The sequence below is a fragment of the Nelumbo lutea genome, chromosome 2, assembly GCF_056320005.1.
Source record: "Nelumbo lutea isolate HS-2025 chromosome 2, American lotus-T2T, whole genome shotgun sequence".
Lineage (NCBI taxonomy): Eukaryota > Viridiplantae > Streptophyta > Magnoliopsida > Proteales > Nelumbonaceae > Nelumbo > Nelumbo lutea.
The window spans coordinates 9,311,728-9,332,489 of NC_142685.1; the positions used below are offsets into that span (position 1 = coordinate 9,311,728).

Below are 20,762 nucleotides of genomic sequence, written 5' to 3' on the forward strand. Positions count from 1 at the left end.
ATTCCAAAATTAAACAATTATACATTTGCTTTTCACTTATTGTCATGGAGACTATAGTAATTTGTAAGAAACTTTAAACTTAATATCAAGATAAAAGCTTTTAACTTACAATAAATTAAATAATTATAGATTGTAATTTATAAGTTTCAATTGGTAGCATGCTAAAAATGATAAATTTAGCAAACCAATTATTCTATCAACAAAAAACTCAACCTAGAACATATAATATATATAAAAAAATAATCATTCATTGTCATGTAATATCCACAAACAACTTTTAAACATCTCTATAAGGGGTTCCATCTTCCACTAAACTCCTACAAATAAAAAGTGAAATAAAAAAGAAATTAGCAAACTAAGAAAAAAATTCAAATTAATGTAAATAAATAAGTAATAAAATATTGAAAATGGTTTCAATTTTACCCAAAACTTGCAACCACTATAAACTTCAGATTTATCTTCATCAATGGAATCTTCATCACTAGAAGATTCGTCTTTTGGTGAGAGAGAGAGATTGGATACCACAGTGGTTTTGTGAAATTGGTGAGAGAGAGCCGAGAAGATTAGGGTTTAGTAATTTATATATTTTATTAAATACTAAATTAGAATTTGGTAAGATCTAAGACCGTAGGATTAAAATCTTTAATCTCCTACAAATCTCTATTTAATATTATAAAACATCAATTATTAAATATTTTTAAATAACGTATATCTATATAACTTATATATATTATTTATAAATATTCGGGCCGAACTAGGCCTAAAAAATTAGGCCCAAACCTGACCCTAAATTTTGCAGGCTTAATGCAGGCCCGGGCCGGGCCTTAACAAAAAACATAGGTCCAAGCTCGAATTTTTCAGGCCGGACTGAAATGATCACCCAACTAGACACGGTCACGAGCCTTGCATCGAGAATATTTCCAACTGCTGCAAGAGGGTGTTGGAACGGTGTAAGCATTAAGCCAAATTCGACTATTGTAAGCCAAGCCCGGACTTAGATGGACTAGTACCAGATTTCCATTATGGGCCACCCACAGTTCGGCCCACGTGAATATGAAGGAAAACTGGCAAGTAAATGAGTAATCATCTCTTAACTTAAGCGGTTATGCCGCTATTTCGTGGGTTGGGTTAGCAGAAAGGGTTGGCGCTCGGGTACTCACAACTCTCAAGTTCGAAGTTCGAAGTTCGAACATCCATCCAAAACTGGAAACATTCCCGCGATTCAACCCTCTCACCATTTTGTATGTATCAATCTGTCTTCCTTCCTCCCCTCAGTTTCGGTTGCTCTGCGACGCACCAGAAGGACTCGATGTCAGTAGCTGCTAACTGGTATTAACGTGGTAACTTAAAGAATTAGGGTTTATGAGATGGTGGGGATGAGGGCGATGGGTTCCAGAGAGAAGGCCGCGAGTCTCCTTAGTTCGGTCAAGTTCTCCATGGACATACCTTCGAAGATCGAAAACCTGCGCCAATTAAAGGAGGTTTTGTTGCAGAGAGATCCTTCTTTGCTGACAGAGTTCGTGCCTTTTCTCGTCGAATTGCAAACGGACCGGTTCAGCCCCGTTCGCAAGTTTCTTGCGGAGTATGTGCCATTCTCTTTAGAATCACTTTAACTGTCTTTTGTACCACTAAATGATATCTTGTAGCAAGAAGAGAGGCTGAATGCTTGTGCTGTTTGTTGTTGGCCACTATGGCAATTGATTGATGAATATGCGTTCCACTATGTACATCTACGCTCTAATTATTATTCACAACTATTAGTCTATTACTCTTTACCATCGTTTCAATTAAGCTGATTTAACTAGGAGACATTTTCCCACTTCCTTCGCCGTGTCGGATCCAATTCTTTCAACCAATCTGCCACCCGGACGGAAACTGCTTGTACAAGAATTTGAAATCAACACGAACGATATAACATACAATTCCAGACATTCATCGTGACAGGAAATGTGCAAAACAACTTTATTCCCCCTATTGCTTGTATCTTTTTTTTTGATGAACGAAGATAACTATTGCTTATATCTTTTGCTTTCTTATTTATTTCTAACCTTAGTTCCAATGCTTTCAGTACCGAGAGTTGCTTTTGTATTGAGAGCAATTTTTTATTATATGTTATATATGCTGTTTTCCACCTTTAAACTGCTCATGCTCATGATGCTACTTTTCGTTGTTGCTATTTTACCTTTTGTTCTTCTCTTACTTTCAACCTGTTGTTTGCATACTAAGTTCTTCTGTAATTTTATCTTTTATTTGTGTAGGATGCTTGGTGAAATCGGGATGGAGCACGTTGATTTCTTACCCGAAATCATTCCTGTTTTGTTGGCTTTGTTGAAGGATGAGACACCAGCTGTTGCTCGGCAAGCAATCTCTAGCGGAAATGATTTATTCCGTAACACTCTTGAAAAGGTTGCGATTAAGGTAGGTTATATCACACATTTGGCATCTGATATATGGGATTTCTTTTCATAATTTTGGTTTCTTTTAGAAAATAGCTCCTCACCATTGCTGAAAGTTCTGTGCATGTGAAGCAATATGGTTAAGTCAACCAGGTGACACCTAGCTTTTTGGCCTGGCAAGATAAGTTGATGTTTGTTGCCTAGTTGGCACAGAGATAGAGAGCTATATAAAATTATATGTAACCACATGGTAACCATAAATTAAATCAGAAAATAATTAAATGGAATATTCAGCCCGATTTTCAGATAAGAACTGACAAGATTTTTGGATGATCATCCTAATTCAAAGTAAAATAGACTTGTAGACATAAGCATCAGATTAAGAGCCCTAGTTTTCAGCTCTACATCACTTTTGTTGATCCATAATGGAATACACACACTCATAACAATAAAAGAGGGGATATAATTATTAATTACTTATTGGCCCGACTATGATATTTATATCTATGCTGCACACCTAGTTGATTGCTGAGGCAATAGACCTCCAAAGCACTTGAGTGGTCTCCTAGTTGATGCCTAGATGACTTCCCCCCTCCTGAGTAAGATAAAGTGTGGATTTTATTTATCACATGACAAAATTACAAAATATTAGGACCCATGCCTAGATTCCTAGATGAAACTTTATCTGCATTCTTACCAACTATATGGACATCCAATTAAAAAAAAACTGTCCATATATGCCTTCATTTTGTAGAACAACAATGTGAAGTTGTTATGATCCATTTGTCCCATGTTGGTAGTATGGGAAGCTAAAGTGAGGTATCCCACATCGGTAGTATGGGATACTGTTGTGGGGTATGTATGTGCTTGGGTTCCCTCCCTCTAACAGCTAGCTTTTAGGGATGAGTTCTCCAAAGGTACATAACAGAAGTGGTTCTTTTGGAGCAAAGGGTTGAGCACAACTTCTTTTATCTAAGACAGCAGGTTTGTTTTTCTTTGGGAGAGAAGAAAATGCTAGAGAGCTGTTTTGCTCACTAGAGAAAGATTCCACTCTTCAAAGATCTCCCGAGACATCTTTGTATGGGTTAGAGGGGAATGGGTCATGTTGGACAGTGAAGTACAAGCTGGAAGTTGAGGAAGAGATGAATGCATATAGAGTGAGAGGAACTCCGGGCTATAGGAAGCTGAGATAGTTGGTGGATGTTTACATGGACGTGTTGACAAAGGGAAGTGAGAGAGGATCAAAGAGTGTTAGGGGTAGAGGTGTGTGGGGGGGTCAGAGAGGTGGAAAGGCAATGTAAAGTGGTTCTGGGTGGTTATTTTGTGTCTCTTTAGCTGTCCTTTTTGTTGCTTTCTTGGCAAGGAGTCCAATGTTGGGGGTTTGGTGGTATCTAGGTTGGGTTGGTTTTGCTGGGTGGGCTTGTTTTGTTTTCAGGCCCTTGGTTTTTTGAGTGGGTTTTTTTGTTTGCAATACCTTTTCTTTGTCCGGGTCTCTTGTATCATTTCTTTTCTCTTCTTAATTTTAATAATTTTTTATTTTATCTTACAAAATGCCTCCATTTTATGGAATGAGAAACAAACCAAGACCTTATTTGAGTCTTTTGTGTATTTTTATTCTTCTCAGAAATAAAAAGTTATCGTTCCAAAACCTAGAATTGCATCACAAAACCCTTTGTTCAGTTGCTTTATTATTAATGATATATCTTTTTTTTTTATCAATAACAGTAATTTTATTAAAAATATATGGAAATTACAACCAGATTGGAGGGGTAAGAAATCTTAACCCTCACTTATAGAACTGAAAACACCTATTACAATATAGCCCAAAAGAAATTAGATCTTCCCACCCCCTGTTTAGCCAAGGTGTCAGCCATGGAATTAGTGCTCCTCTTGGCTCATTGAACCCTTACAATCATATTCTGAGTTAGCTGCTTGATTTTCTTTCTTTCATTTGAGAACTTCCACAGGCTAGACTCTTCCTTTTGCAACCAACTAACAGTCAATTGAGAGTTTCCTTCCACCAGCAACTTACTAATATTCAACTGCTTAGCTCTTTTTACTCCTTCTAGAACTGCCTGGATTTCAGCTCTCAGAGAATGCCCCAGCCTATAGATCCTGAGAGCATAGCAATAATTCGACCTTCTTCATCCCTGAAAATACCACCTATGCCTGAAGGGCCTGGATTACCTTCACTGCTACCATCGAAGTTCAATTTGATGAAACCTAAATCTGGTGGAGTCCAAACAGATCTAATAGCAGTAGATATAGGAGCTGACCGAGCCACTTCTTCCCAGTTTCTAATGATGTCTCCTACTGAATAGGCTTCAAAAAGCTTCAAAGACTTGACCCAGTGTCCCACCCTAACATAAACAATTTCTATGAGGGCTTCCTTGCTTTTTTCTTTGTCATGAAATAATCTTTGATTTCTTTCTTCCCAGACCGTCCAACAAATAGTAGCTCTAGCACATCTCCACAAAATTTTACCTCTCTTCTTTAAACCCCTCACTAGAGTGGAACTGAACAAGCTTTGCACTCTTGAAGGGGAGGGCCACCTGCAACCAAATAAAGAAAAGAACCAACATCAACTCTCTGAAACAAAAGGGCAAGAAACAAGCAAGTGATAACAACTTTCACCATTCTTCTTACATAAGATGCACCAATGCGGAGATAAACACCAATTAGGCCTTTTCTTTTGAAGTATGTTACAAGTGTTACACTTTTCTAGGATTGCTTCCTAGCAAAAAGCACCTACCCTAGGAGGGATAGGGCTATCCCAAACTTCTAGGATTGGAAAAGAAGACCTAGGTACTGGACTAGGTTGTGTCAATGCTTTGAAAAAAGTGGAGCAGGAGAAGATACCCGAGGGGACAAGAGACCAAACCCTAGAGTTCACACTGGAAGGTTCAAGAGCTACCTCATCCAAGATTTTAAGCAAATTCGAAATGGGTTCCAACTCAGAATCTCTGAGAGCCCTTCTAAGATCCAAGTTCCAACCAATAGCAGAATTAGATAGGGTATCAAAGGTTGCTACTGGTTAATTTTTAAACCTAGACAGAGCATACAAGGAGGGAATTGCTCTTTCAAAGGAAAATCCCCCACCCAAGTGTGTTCCCAAAAATTTACCAACAAACCAAAACCAAGATCATACCTGATGAAGGGAAGAAAAGACTGAAGGATGGCATGAATGGACTTCTAAGGAGAGGATCTTGAAGCCCTAGATGATAGTCCCGGATCCCAGCCAGCTGCCTCTTGCCGATGAATACTTCGGATTATTTTAGCCCACAAATTCTCCTTTTCTTTGGACCATCTCCATAACCATTTCCCTAACAGAGCTTCATTCTTCTTCTTCAAGTTCCCCAGCCCCAGTCCCCCTTCACTTTTAGCTCTTGTAACTAGCTCCCACCTAACTCTATGGTCCCTTTTCTCCTCCCGGGGTTCCCATAAAAAGTCCGTCATTAGTTTTTCCAACTCCCTACAAACTCCTTTAGGGATTCCGAACACCGACAAGTAATAGACTGGAAGGTTTTCCAATGTTGACTTAATCAGGGTTATCCACCCCCCAAAGACAAGTAATTCTTCTTCCAAGAAGCTAGCCTTATAGTGAACCTGTCAATCACCGGATTCCAAAAACCCCTTTTTCTAGGATTATCCCCTAAAGGAAGCCCTAAATACTTCAATGGCCATTGGGCTATCTAACAACCTATTGCTTGGGCCCTTTCCTCCACCTCTCCTTCACTCATATTAATACCAATCACACAACTCTTATCCAGGTTTACTTTGAGGTTAGTCATTTGTTCAATCACTTTAATCACCATATTTAGATTGCTCACCCCACTAATCTCCTTGCCATCACAAAACAGAATTGTGTCATTTGCAAATTGTAGGTGAGTGACCGGAACCCTATCCCTCCCCATTCTCCAACCACTAATCAGATTTCTGGAGTCTGTCCTCTCAATAAGCTTCCCTAACACTTCAGCAATTAGGGTAAAGAGGAAAGGGGAGAGAGGGTCTCCTTGCCTAATACCTCGGACAACTGGAAAGTGATCCACCACTTTGCCGTTTACTAACACAGAATAATGGAAAGTTCTAATGCACCCTTTTATCCACTTGAACCACCTTTGCCCCAAAAGACTCTAAAACTTCCATCAACAGAGACCAATCAACCAGATCATATGCCTTTTCCAAATCCAGCTTACACACCAACCCTTTCTCACCTCTACTTCTGCAATCCTCCACACTCTCATTTGCAATTAAGATTTGGTCCACAATTTGCCTACTCATCACAAAGGCACCTTGGTTATGGGAGGTAATTGAGGGGAGCACCACTCTAATTCTTTTGGATAACACCTTAGCAATGATCTTGTAGAGGCTGTTAACTAGACTGATGGGTCTGAACTCTTTAGGGTGACAAGCCTTAATCTTCTTCGGAATTAAAGCAATAAAAGTAGAATTCAGGCCTGGGTTTATCACACCTCTTCCAAAGAATTCTGAGAACACTGCTTGAATATCAACCTTAATTATCTCCAAGCAATCTTGATAGAAGGCCATCGTGAAACCATCAGGGTTCGGGGCTTTAGATCTATCCATGGAGAAAATGGCATCCCTGATTTCTTCTAAGTCAAACTCTCTTTCTAGCCACAACCTCAACTCACCAGGGAGCTTAGGCCAATCTAACCCTTTGATCTTTAATCTCTCTTGTAGAGCCTTTCCGAAAATGGATTTAAAGTGTTCCGCAAAAGCCCCAACAATCTCTTGCTGTTGAGTTAAGACTGTCCCATCAACTTCCAACTTAGATATGGTGTTTTTCTTTCTTCTACCATTGGCTATTGCATGGAAAAAATTTTGTATTCGTATCTCCTTCCTTCACCCATTTGTGTCTAGATTTCTGTCTCCAACTTACTTCTTCTTTGAAAATTGTGTCCTCCAAGCTCTTCCTTAACTCCCACCTCAGTTCTTTTTCCTGATCCCCAAAACATCCACTTTCTTCCTTCGCATTTAACTCTTCTATCTGGCTTATCAACTGCTCCTTCCTCTCTTCTATCCTCCCCAAATGTAGAGTATTCCATTTCTTAATTTTGACTTTCATCTCTTTTAGCTTCCAATGGAATTTCATCCCAACCCAATTGACTTTCGGGTTACTTTCATTCCACCAAATTTTCACTTTGTCTTTGAAGTCCGGGTGAAGTAACAACATATTTTCAAACTTGAAGGGAGAAGGCCCACTGCCACCAAGACCAGACTTATCATTATAGGTCAATGATCAGAAGTAACTCTAGGTAAGGCCCTTGACCCCAAATCTCTCCAATCCTCCTCCTGGTCTGTGGTGAACAAGAACCTTTCTTATTTGGAGTAGATAGGTTCAGCTTGGAGATTAGACCAAGTAAAGCTATTATGAAGAAGGTTCAATTCCTTTAACTCAAAAGCATTAATGAAATCATTGAACTTCCTCATGCTGGTAGTGCTCCTTTGCCTCACCTTGTTACTTTCTTCAGTGAACCTAGTCACATTGAAATCCCCTCCTACACACCATGACCCCTCCCACAGACCTCTAATATTTAACTCTAGAATAAATATCAATGCACACAAATCAACTTGTCATGGTTGGTCCTGAGCTCATATTTGGGAGTGCTTATTTTTAAGCTCTTATTCGAGGCTGGGGTCCACACGAAAATGCACTTAAAATGGCATTTGGTAAAACAAACACTTATTTTACCAATAAGTGCTTTTTCAAGAGAATACACCCGTTTTGAAGAAGCCCAAAGCTTATTTATTTATTTATTTATTTATAAGTGCTTATTGCATTTCTGGGCCCGACTTGGCCTGGCACCTAATTATCAAAATACATGTAACTACCCCTGTTTGAAAAAAACACCTTTTACCAAACCAAACACTTATAAGCTGCTTATTTAATAAGGACTTCTCAATAAGCACTTTATCCAAAAAATACTTATTTAAACATTAAGCACTCCCAAACGTGGGCTTAGTACTTGTTCCCTAACTTTATGAACCTTCAAATGGTCTTTTTTTGTTATCTGGTTTTTTGATCATTAACTGATAATAATTTTATTAAGTATCAGAACTGTACAGTGTAAAATACAAAATGTAGAACCTCTTTACACACAAGACATGTTTATTGAGCTACCCCACAGCTGTTCCACCACTGCCCCAATAGGCCACTTTTACATATAAAATTCTCTTTTGTCCCAGTGGATAATTACCTCAAATCATAAACTGTCCACTAATTACTAAATGAGCTAGGGAATCAGCTTAGCTGACTGGGTTTCCAGATAACCTCTGCTTCCAATGCATTAATTAAGTGTCTTGCTTCCCTAATTAAAGGTCTGAAGGTCCAAGGTCTTGCCATCTCCCCTAGCAGATTATAGATTTTGAGTCTTCTTCTACAAAACTTTGCAGGAGCCTGATGTGTAAGCCAACCATAGGTTTCAGTAAAGTGTTTCTTTCATGATTCCTAAAAGCACCACCTATGCCTGATTCCCTGGGGTTTCTAATGCTGCAGCCATGACAAAATTCAGTTTTATTCTTCCTCGTGATGGAGGGGACCAGGCCCCAGGGTATGTTGGTTCTTGATCTTCCTGTTGAAGTTGATGCCACTAGAGACCAGCTACTGAGCATATCAACACTAAGAAAACTTCCAAAATCTTCTCTTCTCTTCATTCAATGAATAACTCTGATTTCAATTAGCCCAATTAGTGACTCTGTGGATTCATATATGCCTTGAAAATCTTAGCATTCATTTTTGTCTTTGATTTTTTGACAAATTCTGGAATATAATGTTTTAGGGTCTCTATTCAAGTGAATTGGATGATTCACTTGAATCTTCATGGGCATGGATGCTGAAGTTCAAAGACACAGTATACTCAATGGCATTTCAGGTAAGCTATGCTTCTGGATAGCACCTTTATTTAGATACCTCTTATGGCCTAATTAATTGCAATCTCTGTCTTCAAGATCGGAAGTGATGGGGTTAGATTGCTAGCAGTGAAGTTTGTTGAGGCGATGATTCTTCTTTATACCTCAGATCCTAACAGTTCTTCAGAACCACCTCTTCATCAAGCCTGTGAAGGTAGTGCAACTTAGTTTGTTTTGCAGGGAATCTTCTAGCTGTATATGCTGCTAAAATAATTCATCAATTTTTTTTCTTGTTTTGGTCTGGTGCCTGTTTTGCAGGAAAAATTGTAGGATTTGATATATCATGGTTGCGTGGGGGTCATCCGGTGCTTAACATTGGAGACTTATCAATTGACGCCAGTCACAGCTTGGGATTATTGCTTGATCAGCTTAGGTTCCCCACAGTGAAATCTCTCAGTAATTCAATCATCATTGTGGTTATTAATAGGTATGCAGTTTTATCTGCTTTCCTGTTAGCTTTGTGTTTGGTTGGCAAGATTAAGATTTTATACTTCCTTGGCTAGTTCATCTTATCTGGTTTCTCTTTATATTTCATTGATTAAGCATTAGAAATAGACAAATGAGAAAAATTAGTGGTGCTTATCACAAAAGAGACCATTGTCAGACACTCAGACTAGAATTTTAGTTTTTGAGAAAATGAGAACAGGATACTCATAATAAGCTTCGATGGATAGACATGGGGGGACTCTTTTTGTAAACCTCTATAGAAAGTCCTGTGATGATTGGAAAGAGAAAAAAGGGAAAAAGAAGGAAAGAGTCACCACATTTGGTTCAAATGGTCCAAGTTATTAGATGAAAAGACTTGATACCATATTTGAACCATTTCCTCCAAATTCTAGATAATGGGGGTTGGCTTAAAAAATTTTTAAAAGGCTTTTCTGAGAACGTGGTTGAGTTGGTAAAACAGCCAAGGTGGCTGAGGCTTCAAATGAGGATTATTTGGCTTCAAAAGAAGAGGTCACAGAAGAGATTTAACAGTGGCAAAAGGTGCTGACAAATGTAGGATGGATGTTTGTGGAGGAAAGATAAGAGTGGGATAAAATGTTGGTGGTTGAAATGAAGGAAGAAGTCCTGGACTGGAAGAAGGTAGCCAGACGTGATAACATGGGGTTAAAGGCTTAAGGGTACCATGAAATATTAAAAAAAAAGGCTTAAGGGTACCATGAACTTGGAGAACCTGGTGAATTGGATAGAAGATCCGGACTCAGTGATTTGGTGTTATAGAGATGAAATGAAGAAGTTCCAGTGGTTAACACAGCAGGTGAATCTTAGTATACAATGAGTGGAGAAGGAGGCTAATGCATTGGCTGATTCATTAGCTAAGCAAGGGGTAATTAGGGATCAGTTGTATTGGGCGCAATTGTAATTACTGTGCCATCTCTGATTTAATAGTGAGGCTGCATCTCGCGCCTCCCTTTGGGATGCTTGTAACAGTGCCTGCCCTTATTGATTTTTACTCTGTTCGATAAATGCAAAGTTCTTATTGACTTGGGTAGGTGAAATTTGACGCTATAAATTTGCTGATAAAAAAATGATGCTATAAATTTACAATCGGGTTTTCATAACATTTTGGTCTCAAGCTGGTCCCCCATATCTAATGTGAAGAACCTTTTGTGGAAGATGGTGTTATTGTGCGCTTGGTTTGACTTCCATTTTGTTATGGTCCTAAATGGTAGTGCTTGACTTGCTCTGTTCCATCAGTCTTAAGGCTTTTGGCGTATTGGTCAAGCACATAACATTTGGTATCAGAGCCTACCATCACGCCTCAAGTTTGAGTCATGGAGAAGGCTACCTAGAGTAGAGTGAAAGCTGTCATGGAAAGGGCTGCTTGGAGTAGAGCGAAAGCTGTCATGGAAAGGGCTACTTGGAGTAGAGTGAAAGCCGGCAAAGGGAAGGGACTACCTACTGCTAGATTGAGAGCCGTCATGAAGAGGGCTACCTACCGCTAGAGTGAGAGCTGCATAGAGTGAAGCCACCGAGAAGTTGGTTGCGAAAGTGTGGTGGTATGTTATGGTTCTAAATGGTTAGAGTGCTTGGCTTGACACGTCCCATCAGTCTTAAGGCTTTTGTCGTATTGGTCAAGCACATAATACATCATTTTACCTGTTGAAACAAGATGTTTTTGCTTCCATTTTGTCGATCTTTGGAGGGCACCTTAATGGAGTTTTCATTTTGAACTTCACTCAGTGGCCATTCTTCTTAGTGGAGTGAAATTGGAGGGTATTCCCAAGAAGGTGGAGGTGTTAGTTGATTAGGTTTGTTTTTCAATTTGGTTGGTGACCTCCATTGAGGCAATTCTATGGTTGTAGGCTCACTGAGAGGAAGACCTAGGGGTTGAAGAAACTTATCTTCATGGTAGAGAGCGGTTGGGTGATTCAAATTTCCTGTGGATTTTCCAAAAATATAGAAACACAAGAGAGGTGTCATAAACGATGGAAGTTTAAAGGACAAGGATTATAACCTAGGGAGGGTTGCAAACTTGGTGTGTGACAGTTCATATATTCAAAGTGTAAGTGGTGGAGAAAAGGGGAAATTAAGAGCAAAGAAGGCTAAGTTTTTTGAGGAGATATGGCCATGGTTTTGAGTGCTGAGGTACTCTGATTAATACTTTTGAACCAGGGGTTGTTGAACTGGAAGGGGAATGTTGTTATAAATCTCGTGTCAGATGGGGCAGGTAGGCCGGTTTTAAATCAAAACGGGCCTTGTTTTTGTGGGTGTAGTAATATGGAGATAAATGTTAGGTTACATGGTGACTTATTTACGCCCATGAGAGGGGAGCAGGGTTGTGCAATGATAGATTGATCACTGGGTGGATCTATCATTGTCTACTCCAAGGGAATTATCAAAGACAAGTGTGTCTCAGCAAACCATCTAACATAATGGAGGAAACAAGATGAAAGCTTGGTTATCAAAAGTTGTTAAAGGAAAAAAAGGTTTTAGGATTCCAATGAATGAAAGCTTGGGTAAGAAGAAACCAGAAGTATAGGAATGGGTGAAACCAGATTTTCCTGGGATGAAAGATTGGACTCATTGAGAGGCATTGTGAAGCTTGATTCCTCGAGGGTAAGACTTGTGCTGGTGATGTCTAAATCTTTGGAGAGGCATGCAACAAGACCAATAGACTCAGAGGCTGTTGATCAAAACTCAGCAGTGGAAGAAGATGACAGTCCTTGTTAGCAAGCCACTGAGGGCTGCAACTTATAATTGTAGTTAAAGTTTGCAGGGGAATGGGGATGTGGATTGTAGGGTGTGGACCTTTAATCCTGTTGAGATCTTCACTTGCAAATCTTTGTTTAACTCCCTCAGTCCCTTGTAGCCTTCTCACCTTCCCCTTCTCCTATTTTTGTTGATTGGCAACACCAAAAAAGATTTATTAATTATAAAAAGGAGTACAATAAGGTGTGGGCAAAGAGCAGGCCCAAAATCACTATCAATATTTACAAAATAGCCCAAAACGTGGACTGTCTCTGGATTCGATGTTTAGCTAACTCATCTGCCATACTGTTTGTAGATCTCCTAATCCACTTTATTTGGATTATCATATCTTTAGAAACCTGCTTGAAACGCCTGAGTTCATTCTTTAACTGCCATATTACTCCTTCCCCCTTTTTTCAGCCAGTCCACAACAATTTTGGAATCATACAATTTTGTCAATCCCCAATTCTTTAGCTTTCTCCATCCCATACACTTCTGCCAACAGTTCTGATCTCACCACATCTCCATGCTGAATAGGCTCTGAAAACATAGCTAGAATATTTCCATTTTCCTCCCTGATTACCCCACCAATACCCAAAGGTCTAGGATTGCCCATGCAGCTGCCATCAAAATTTAATTTCTCCCATCCAGCTCATGGAGGTGACCCAACCTCAATTTTTTTTTTTTGTCTTCTAGATGATGGGTGAGCAATTGATCCCCATGAGCTAAAAAAATCTTCAACTTTAATGACTGCAAAAATCTTTAAGGTTTTCACCCAATGTGCCACCCTTAAGATTATAATCTCTAACACAGCTTCCTTGCTCCTTTCTTTGTCTTCAAAGATTCTTAAATTCCTTTCTTCCCAAATTGTCCATATCACTGCTGCTCTAGTGCATATCCTCAAAATCCTGCCTCTTCTTTTAGAGCAACTAAAAAGATGAGAGTTAAATAATCCTTCCAAGTTATCAGGAGAGAGCCACCTGCAACCAAAAGATGAGGAAGGAAATATATGTGCTTTCTTCTCAGGTCCAATTGAGTGACGTGGCAACTGCAGAATCCTTGGCAGCTGTTTTTGGAGTTGAGTTTTGAAAGATCAATTATTGAAGGTGATTCCAAAATAGTTGCGGACTGGCTAAAGAAGGGGGAAGGAGTACCTTGGAACCTAAGGAGTGTTCCAATTGAGCAAGGTGACGTGGCAACTGCAGAATCCTTGGCAGCTGTTTTTGGAGTTGAGTTTTGAAAGATCAATTATTGAAGGCGATTCCAAAATAGTTGCGGACTGGCTAAAGAAGGGGGAAGGAGTACCTTGGAACCTAAGGAGTGTTCTCTGGCAGTTCAAATAGCCCTCTAGGGACATGTTTATTCAAGTTAATTGGGTTAGAATATCTATCAACAGCTTGACAGATGGTCTAGTTAAGCAAGGGGTACAAAGAGAGACTATGTTTTGGGCTCAGTTGTAATAGTTTGGGGGGTTTAGACCTCTCGTGTCTACTTGTGTCTTCCACAATTTTTTGTTGTACTGCTTTCTTTTAATCTTAATAAAATGTTTTTTGAGTTACTGATAAAAAAGTTTGTAGGGGCAGTAGGGGAAACAGCACTGAAGGTGGTCTTGAAAGTGATGCTTGCTCAACTAGTACAATCAACAAGGTTTTGCTTGTGGAGATTTTCTGTTCAGAGATGGGAAGACAAGAAGTTGGGTGCGGCTTTGTTGTGTGCTTGATCAATATGCCAAAAGCCTTAAGACTGATGGGACACGTTAAGCCAAGCATTTTAACATTTAGGACCATAATATACCACCATGCTTCCACAACCAACATCTCAACGGCTTTACTGTAGGCAATTCTGACTCTAGTGGTAGGTAGACCTTTTCATGATAGTTCACACTTTGGCGGCAAGTAGCCCTTTCCCTTTGGTGGATTTCACTCTGCTCTAGGTAGCCCTTTTAGTGGTAGCTTTCACTTTTCTCTAGGTAGCCCTCTTTGTGATTCGAACTTGAGACATGATGGTAGGATCTGATACCAAATAATGTGTGCTTGACCAATGTGCCAAAAGCCTTAAGATTGGTGGAACATGTCAAGCCAAGCACTTGAGACTGTTGCCACAGACTCAGTCAAAGAAAGGGAGCTTAGTTCTTATCAGAAGGAGCTATTTTTGCCTGATGCGAAAGAGGGGAGGAAATTACAACTCGGGGAAAAAGAGGAGTGTGAATTCTCCAACGGTGATAAAAGCTCTTGTGGCAACAAGAAGAAGGTGGACAATGGATTGTTTTCCAATTTGACTATATATATTATATCAGTTTTTCCAATGTGACTATTGGAAAGCTGGGGGTGGATTTAGGTAGGAAAAGAATTGGTAGTTTGGTTGAAGAAATCGGAAATGGTGATGCTTTGTTGGCAAACTTGAAAAAACTCAAAGGGTCAAATGTTGGTCAATTAGTTCATGCCACAAAGATCTTTCATTGCTTGAAGAAGGTGGTCTTTTTGGATTGGTTCTTGTAGTAAGTATAAGAGGTATTACAAAAGAAAAGGTGTGAAGAATAGGTTGAAATCTTAGAACAATGCAAGAAACAATCTTGGCTTGGACTTGCCGAAGAAAGGGTTGGGAAAGAAGAAAGTACGGGCAAATTCAGATGTTCAATATCTATAAAAAAATTAGATGTTTGAAAGAAAGATGCAATATCTAATGAGGAGGAATCTAGGGGGGCTGAGGACAAATTAGAGGAAGAGATAGAACGATAGGAGGAAAACGGGGTGGAGGTTTTGGATTGAGTTAAAAAAAAAGTAAGTGTGGACTTGGGATAACTAATAGAAACTAAAGTCCAAGTAAGCAAATTATTAGGGTTATCTATTAATGAAGGGAAGAATTTACTAACAAAATTGTCTAGGAATTGGAAAAGATATATCCTTTGAACAAAGAAAGCTTTTGAGGGGAGGCCTGAATGGTGAAAATTGTTAGGGTCATCGTTGGGTTGGGGATCTTAGGGGGGTCCAGTGGGTTTTGAAGTGTCTTGGTTTTTGGCAGCGAGTGTTGTGTTTCTAAAATTTGGGAAAGAAGTCACCTCTCTGTATTTTCTTTTTCTTTAATAACATCATTTCTTTTTTATTTATTACCCCAAAACTACTGTACTTTTTATAAAAATGTACCCTTGACCTTAAGCACTATTTTCTTAGTTGGTTGACTGTGGAAACCAATTATTGCTAATCACAGTTCACATTTTCCATATTGATGGACATTTCACCATGTAGAGATGGAGAAGTTTTAGAGCTATTTTTGTTATTTTCATTAAGGTATTTGGAAAATCTAAAAAGTCAAAAACGATTTCTAGAAACATGGAATTATGTAAGGAATCATTAAAATAAATATAATTACACATTTAAGGCTTAAAAAAAAACATAGCAAAGAACTATATAAACCACATAGGAGAAAATTGAGAGACTTTAATAGGTATCTTTCTCTTTGTCTCCCTTTTAGACCCCGTTTGGCATGTCTTTCCATGTGGACTGTTGGCGGTTTAGAAGCCCGACAGCCTGTATTTTGGTCTTTTCCCGTTTGGTTGGGAGAAGATCTAGCCGTCGAAAGATTGCATCCCGAAAAGACACGAGAAGCCCGTTTTGGGCTAAATTTGGGAAGCTCCAATTGAAGCTTTCAACCTCTTTTTCGTCTTGTCTTCACGTGGAAAGGCGTGCCTCCAACCAAACGGCCTGTGGGCTGCCAAGATCTTTATGTAAAAGCCCATTACGTCTTTTGGCTGTCAGAGCTTCCAAAAGATCTTTCAAAAAAGACTTGCCAAATGACACCTTAGTCTTTTATCCATCTTCTCTTTATTAAATATGTCAATTACTTGCCATTTTGGTTTTTTTTTTGTTACTATATGTTTTGATTAATTTGAGAATGCTTATGCATTTTACTTCTTCTTTTGAATTTTAGTAAGTGAATAATATGAAAATAGTAAGCCAATTATACAATCACCAATTCCCTATGGTTTTAGGAAAATATTAAAAAAAATTTATTTTAGCAACATATTTAAAAGTTTTTAATAATATTCTAATATTTTTTTAAACATTAAATATATAGTCCATCAATAAAATTTGAAATATCCCAATTTGTAACATTTTGCACCTCTCTTTGGGATACTTGTAACAGTCCTATCTTTTGATTAATGAATTATTTTTTCAGTCATAAAAAATGAAACATCACCAATTCTCCATGGTTCTTTTATGAAAATATTTTTAAAGAGTTATAGTGATTCTTGTAAAATATCAAATTTTTTTGATAATATTCTAAAATTTTAAACCTTAAATATATTGTCTATCAATGAAATCTGAAATATCATTGACATATAGGAGATATTTAGAAAAAAAGGATGCCTGAAAAATTTTGTATTGCCACCTAGCAAATTGGTGATATTTCAGGGATATTTCACCAAATATTTCCAATATTGAGAATCATGTTGCTAATAAGATAACATTGTCATGGGATGGTTGGAAGACTGCAGCTTGTGCTTAGTTGCTTATGCAGAATATTCCTCTGCTGATATATTTACTGTGGTATATACAAGAATTGGGGACATGGGATCTGCAGATGGTTTTGGGCCCTCCATAAGGACATTAAACTTGCAAACTTCCCTTGTTTTGAGCACTGGGACCTTCCATAGGATGGGTCCTATCTAATAGATCAACTAGACAAAAAAGAACATGCATGGAAGAGCATAACAATTTGATATTGCTTCATTTGAATGAAAAATATACAAGTTTCACCTAAGTTAAAAAAGCTTTAGAAATTGTACAAGTCAGATGGTTATAATATATACATTATTTAATGGACTACTTGATAATGGCTGAATTGAATGGCTTACTGTTTTGTCTTTTAGTGGATAAAATAGCCATATAATAAAATATTTGGGGGTATATTAATCAACCAATGTGCCATCAGCCAATAAGGAACTCACAATCCACTTAATGATTTATTGACTAAAAGACGAAGTGGTAAGTCATTCGGTTTGGCCATATAGGGGCCATCTGATATGGCTAAACCGAAAGATTTACTTCTTTGCCTTTTAGTCAGCAAATCATTTGTTCTTCCTTTCAAGAATTACCTCTCCTCTCTACCTTCATGACAATCTTGTTGACTGCTTTTCTTTTGCTTCTATATTCTATGTTTTTGGTATTTGAGTTTTGTTTTCATTTCTTAACCTGTTCCTTATTGTGCCTGATTTTGTGCTTGCCAGTGTTTCAGTTATTGCAAAGAAAAGGCCTGCATTTTATGGGCGCATTTTACCGGTTTTACTTAGTTTGGATCCATCAAGGTTTGTTACCAAAGGGGTGCTGATTTCTGGTGCATATCATGCTCTGAAGAATGCTTTCCTCTCTTGCTTGAAATGTACACACCCTGGTGCTGTGCCGGTATTCTTTTGCCCTTAATTTCTGTATAGGAAGTTTGCATTAGATGTTTTGTTTTGTTTTGTTTTTTTTTTTTTGGTATAAAAACTGGAGAGGTTCTTTCTCTCATTTGATGATTACTAATGTGACCTTACATGGACCTGCTTGTTGGTGATTACTCATTCTCTCATCTTGCTCATGCATTTTTAATTTTTTTGTTGCGTTGTTAACATTGTTAATTAATTTTTGTGAATAATATTTAGTTTTTTTTTCAAAAGTAAAAGTAAAACTATATTAAAGGAAAAAGAGAGCTGATTACACCCAGAGAAGGTGTTAAGGCAACACCCCATAGCACAGCTCAAACGAAAACATATACCAAATTAAACAGCTTGCAGTGCAAAGAAAGATATCAGCCTTGCACAGCACCGGAGCAACAATTAACCAAGACTCCTCCACTTGAGACTCTCTTCAGTCCTCCACCTCTCCAAACTCTTCCTCCCCTCCTTTCTCATTCCAAATTTCTCCCCCTAATTCTTCAAAAGCTTTTCTTAGGCTTTCTTCTTTCTTTCTCCTCTCAAATTCTTCAAAAGCTCTTCTAGCAAAGCCCTTGCCTCCCAAGAAGAACAGGCCCAAAGACATGCCAATCTCCACCTTTCTATCAACTATTTGCTTCAAGTACACGCTTCCTTTCTTTGTTTCCCTCTTCTTTGGAAGCACCTTGACAGAAGCCACAATATCACCTGTCCTTTTTATCCTTCTCCTCTGAACCACCAATCTCCTCCCTAACCTCTTCTTAAGGGACTGGCGTGCAGATCAATTCCCAAACCCCTTTTGCAAAACACCATCTCCAAAAGAGGACTTTGTGGTTAAGAGGTCTGAATTCGACTCCTCTTCTCTTATAAATCTTATATTTATTAGTCGGCCCTGCCCCAACCAGACCTTCTTTCAGCCTCAAAGCGACCTTTGTGACGTGAACAATGTTAAAATTCCCTGGGTCTTTGTTTTTCTTTGGTTCCTCTTTAGTAGCACCACTCTTGGTCAGCATAGCCTTCTTCCCCTTGCAGCCCAAATCGACTCCCAGCTTTTAGACACCAAAAATTTGGCCTCACGCTCTGGCAAGTCAGATTGATCCAGATCAATGGCGTCAAACACCACTTCACCCTCGCCCCCTATCAGATCGCAACCCAAATCCTTGTCACCTCCTTCTTCCTCCTTGGTTTCTTTCTCAACCACCTCCCCCATTGCCTTTGTTCCCACAACAAGTGCATCCCCAAATTCCATTTCCACCCTCTAGTACATCTAGAACACGTATCTTCAACATTGGCCCTGCTCTCCTGGATCGATACCAGAGCAGGAGTATAATCCAACGGCTATGAATAAGGATGAGACACAGAATTGTACCAGATTAACTTACCTTCAGAATAGTTCTTTGGTTTTGACCCAGGCTTAGAACATCGAGCTTTTTTGAGAACACTAGAGCTTGCAAACTTCAAGGGATCACTGGACAAACCTTCCTTCCTAAGACTAGAGCATTCGGAGTTAGGAACTACCTGATGACATTTCTTGCTCCTTGGTTCCCTTTTACCTCTTCCTCTACGATGGGCACCATGTCTTTAAAAGCAAAAGAAGTTTTAACACCTAAACACCTTTTACTGAAATGCCTCCCAAAGTTTGAACCACCCAAGTAAAATACCACATTACCACTTCCCTGTTTTTAATGTGGGCCCTAGGAAGCTTCCTAACACCTCTAAAGTTCCATCTCGACTGTTCATTTTCGTCACTCGAAGATTTTGATAGTATCCTCTTTCTTGAGCTCCCCCACCTCATGGCCCCCATTAAAAATGTTTCTCTTTTTTCATTCCCTGAAATTCCATTTCTACTCTCGACCTCCCAAGTTCCTCTTCTCCAACCTTTGAATGACTCTCCAGCTTCCTGACTCTTTCGCTCCCTTTGTTTTCCTCCTTCATCCTCCTATTCACCTGACCATTCAGCTCCCCTCCAATCTCAACTTGGTTGTTAAATGCTTGAGTTTGACCAAGCAAATCCGACACCATCTCAACGAAAGAGTGTTGCGGGATACAACCTTCAACCACCAACCTCAAATCATACCATTCCGTTGCAAAATTTAAAGCCAAGCATGCCAAAACCAGGTGAACATCCCCAACTTTGATTAGGATTCTTGCTACTACCAATTTCTCCAATCTATTAGTGTGAGCATCAACCTTTCTGAAACAACCACAGATGTCCCTCATGGCGTGGAACATTTGCAGATTCCAGGCATGAATCCCAAAGACATTATTCTACACCAGGCTCCTAGACCCCCATTCTCGCTCTAGGTCCTCATCTGCCTCATCCTTGCTGCTCAAGATGAAGAGAAAGAAACCTGCATTAAGCTTTCATAGTTGAGCAAATTCTTTCAAGCTCCACTCCCATCTGACCCAACTCAAAACATCCTCCTCATTTGGCTCAGAATTAACAAAACGACCAACTAAGAAACTCTCTAACCATCTTACCCTTTCAGGCACCCCTTCACACAAATCAATGAAAACTTCATATCAAGTTCAATGAGAGTTAAGCAATCTCAACATCTATCTGGACGAGATGTTCACTCTGGCATCTGGATGCAAAGCATATTAGCATCATTCAATTTTACTAGTCTATATGGCGAACTTTTTGCTCATTACTGTCCCTCTTAATAGAAGCCAGTAATGCATAGGCGTGTTTCTCTCAGCCCTGGGGAGAAAGGGACAATATCATACAAGCTATCCTTTTTTGGGAGGAAAATCAAATGATGAAATTGTTCCTTATTGTTTCGAATGCAGCTACAGTAACCCGAACTAGGAAAGAAGGAAGAAGATGAAGA

At 39.0% G+C, this 20,762-nt stretch overlaps 1 protein-coding gene across 6 annotated transcripts in view; it reads left to right on the top strand.

Moving 5' to 3' along the window:
- Positions 1–1,101: 1,101 nt before the first annotated feature.
- The window catches only part of ESP4 (HEAT repeat-containing protein), a 76,853-nt gene continuing 57,192 nt past the window's right edge, over positions 1,102–20,762 (top strand). For all 6 annotated transcript variants that reach the window (XR_016107314.1, XR_016107311.1, XR_016107313.1 and 3 more), the window contains exons 1-6: positions 1,102–1,582; positions 2,259–2,418; positions 9,197–9,289; positions 9,366–9,480; positions 9,585–9,753; positions 17,749–17,923. Coding sequence is in view for 2 of the 6 variants with exons in the window: in XM_088970271.1 (XP_088826397.1) it covers positions 1,368–1,582; positions 2,259–2,418; positions 9,197–9,289; positions 9,366–9,480; positions 9,585–9,753; positions 17,749–17,923 (927 nt within the window). In the remaining 4 variants the exon portion in view is untranslated. The remainder of the gene's footprint in view (positions 1,583–2,258; positions 2,419–9,196; positions 9,290–9,365; positions 9,481–9,584; positions 9,754–17,748; positions 17,924–20,762) is intronic.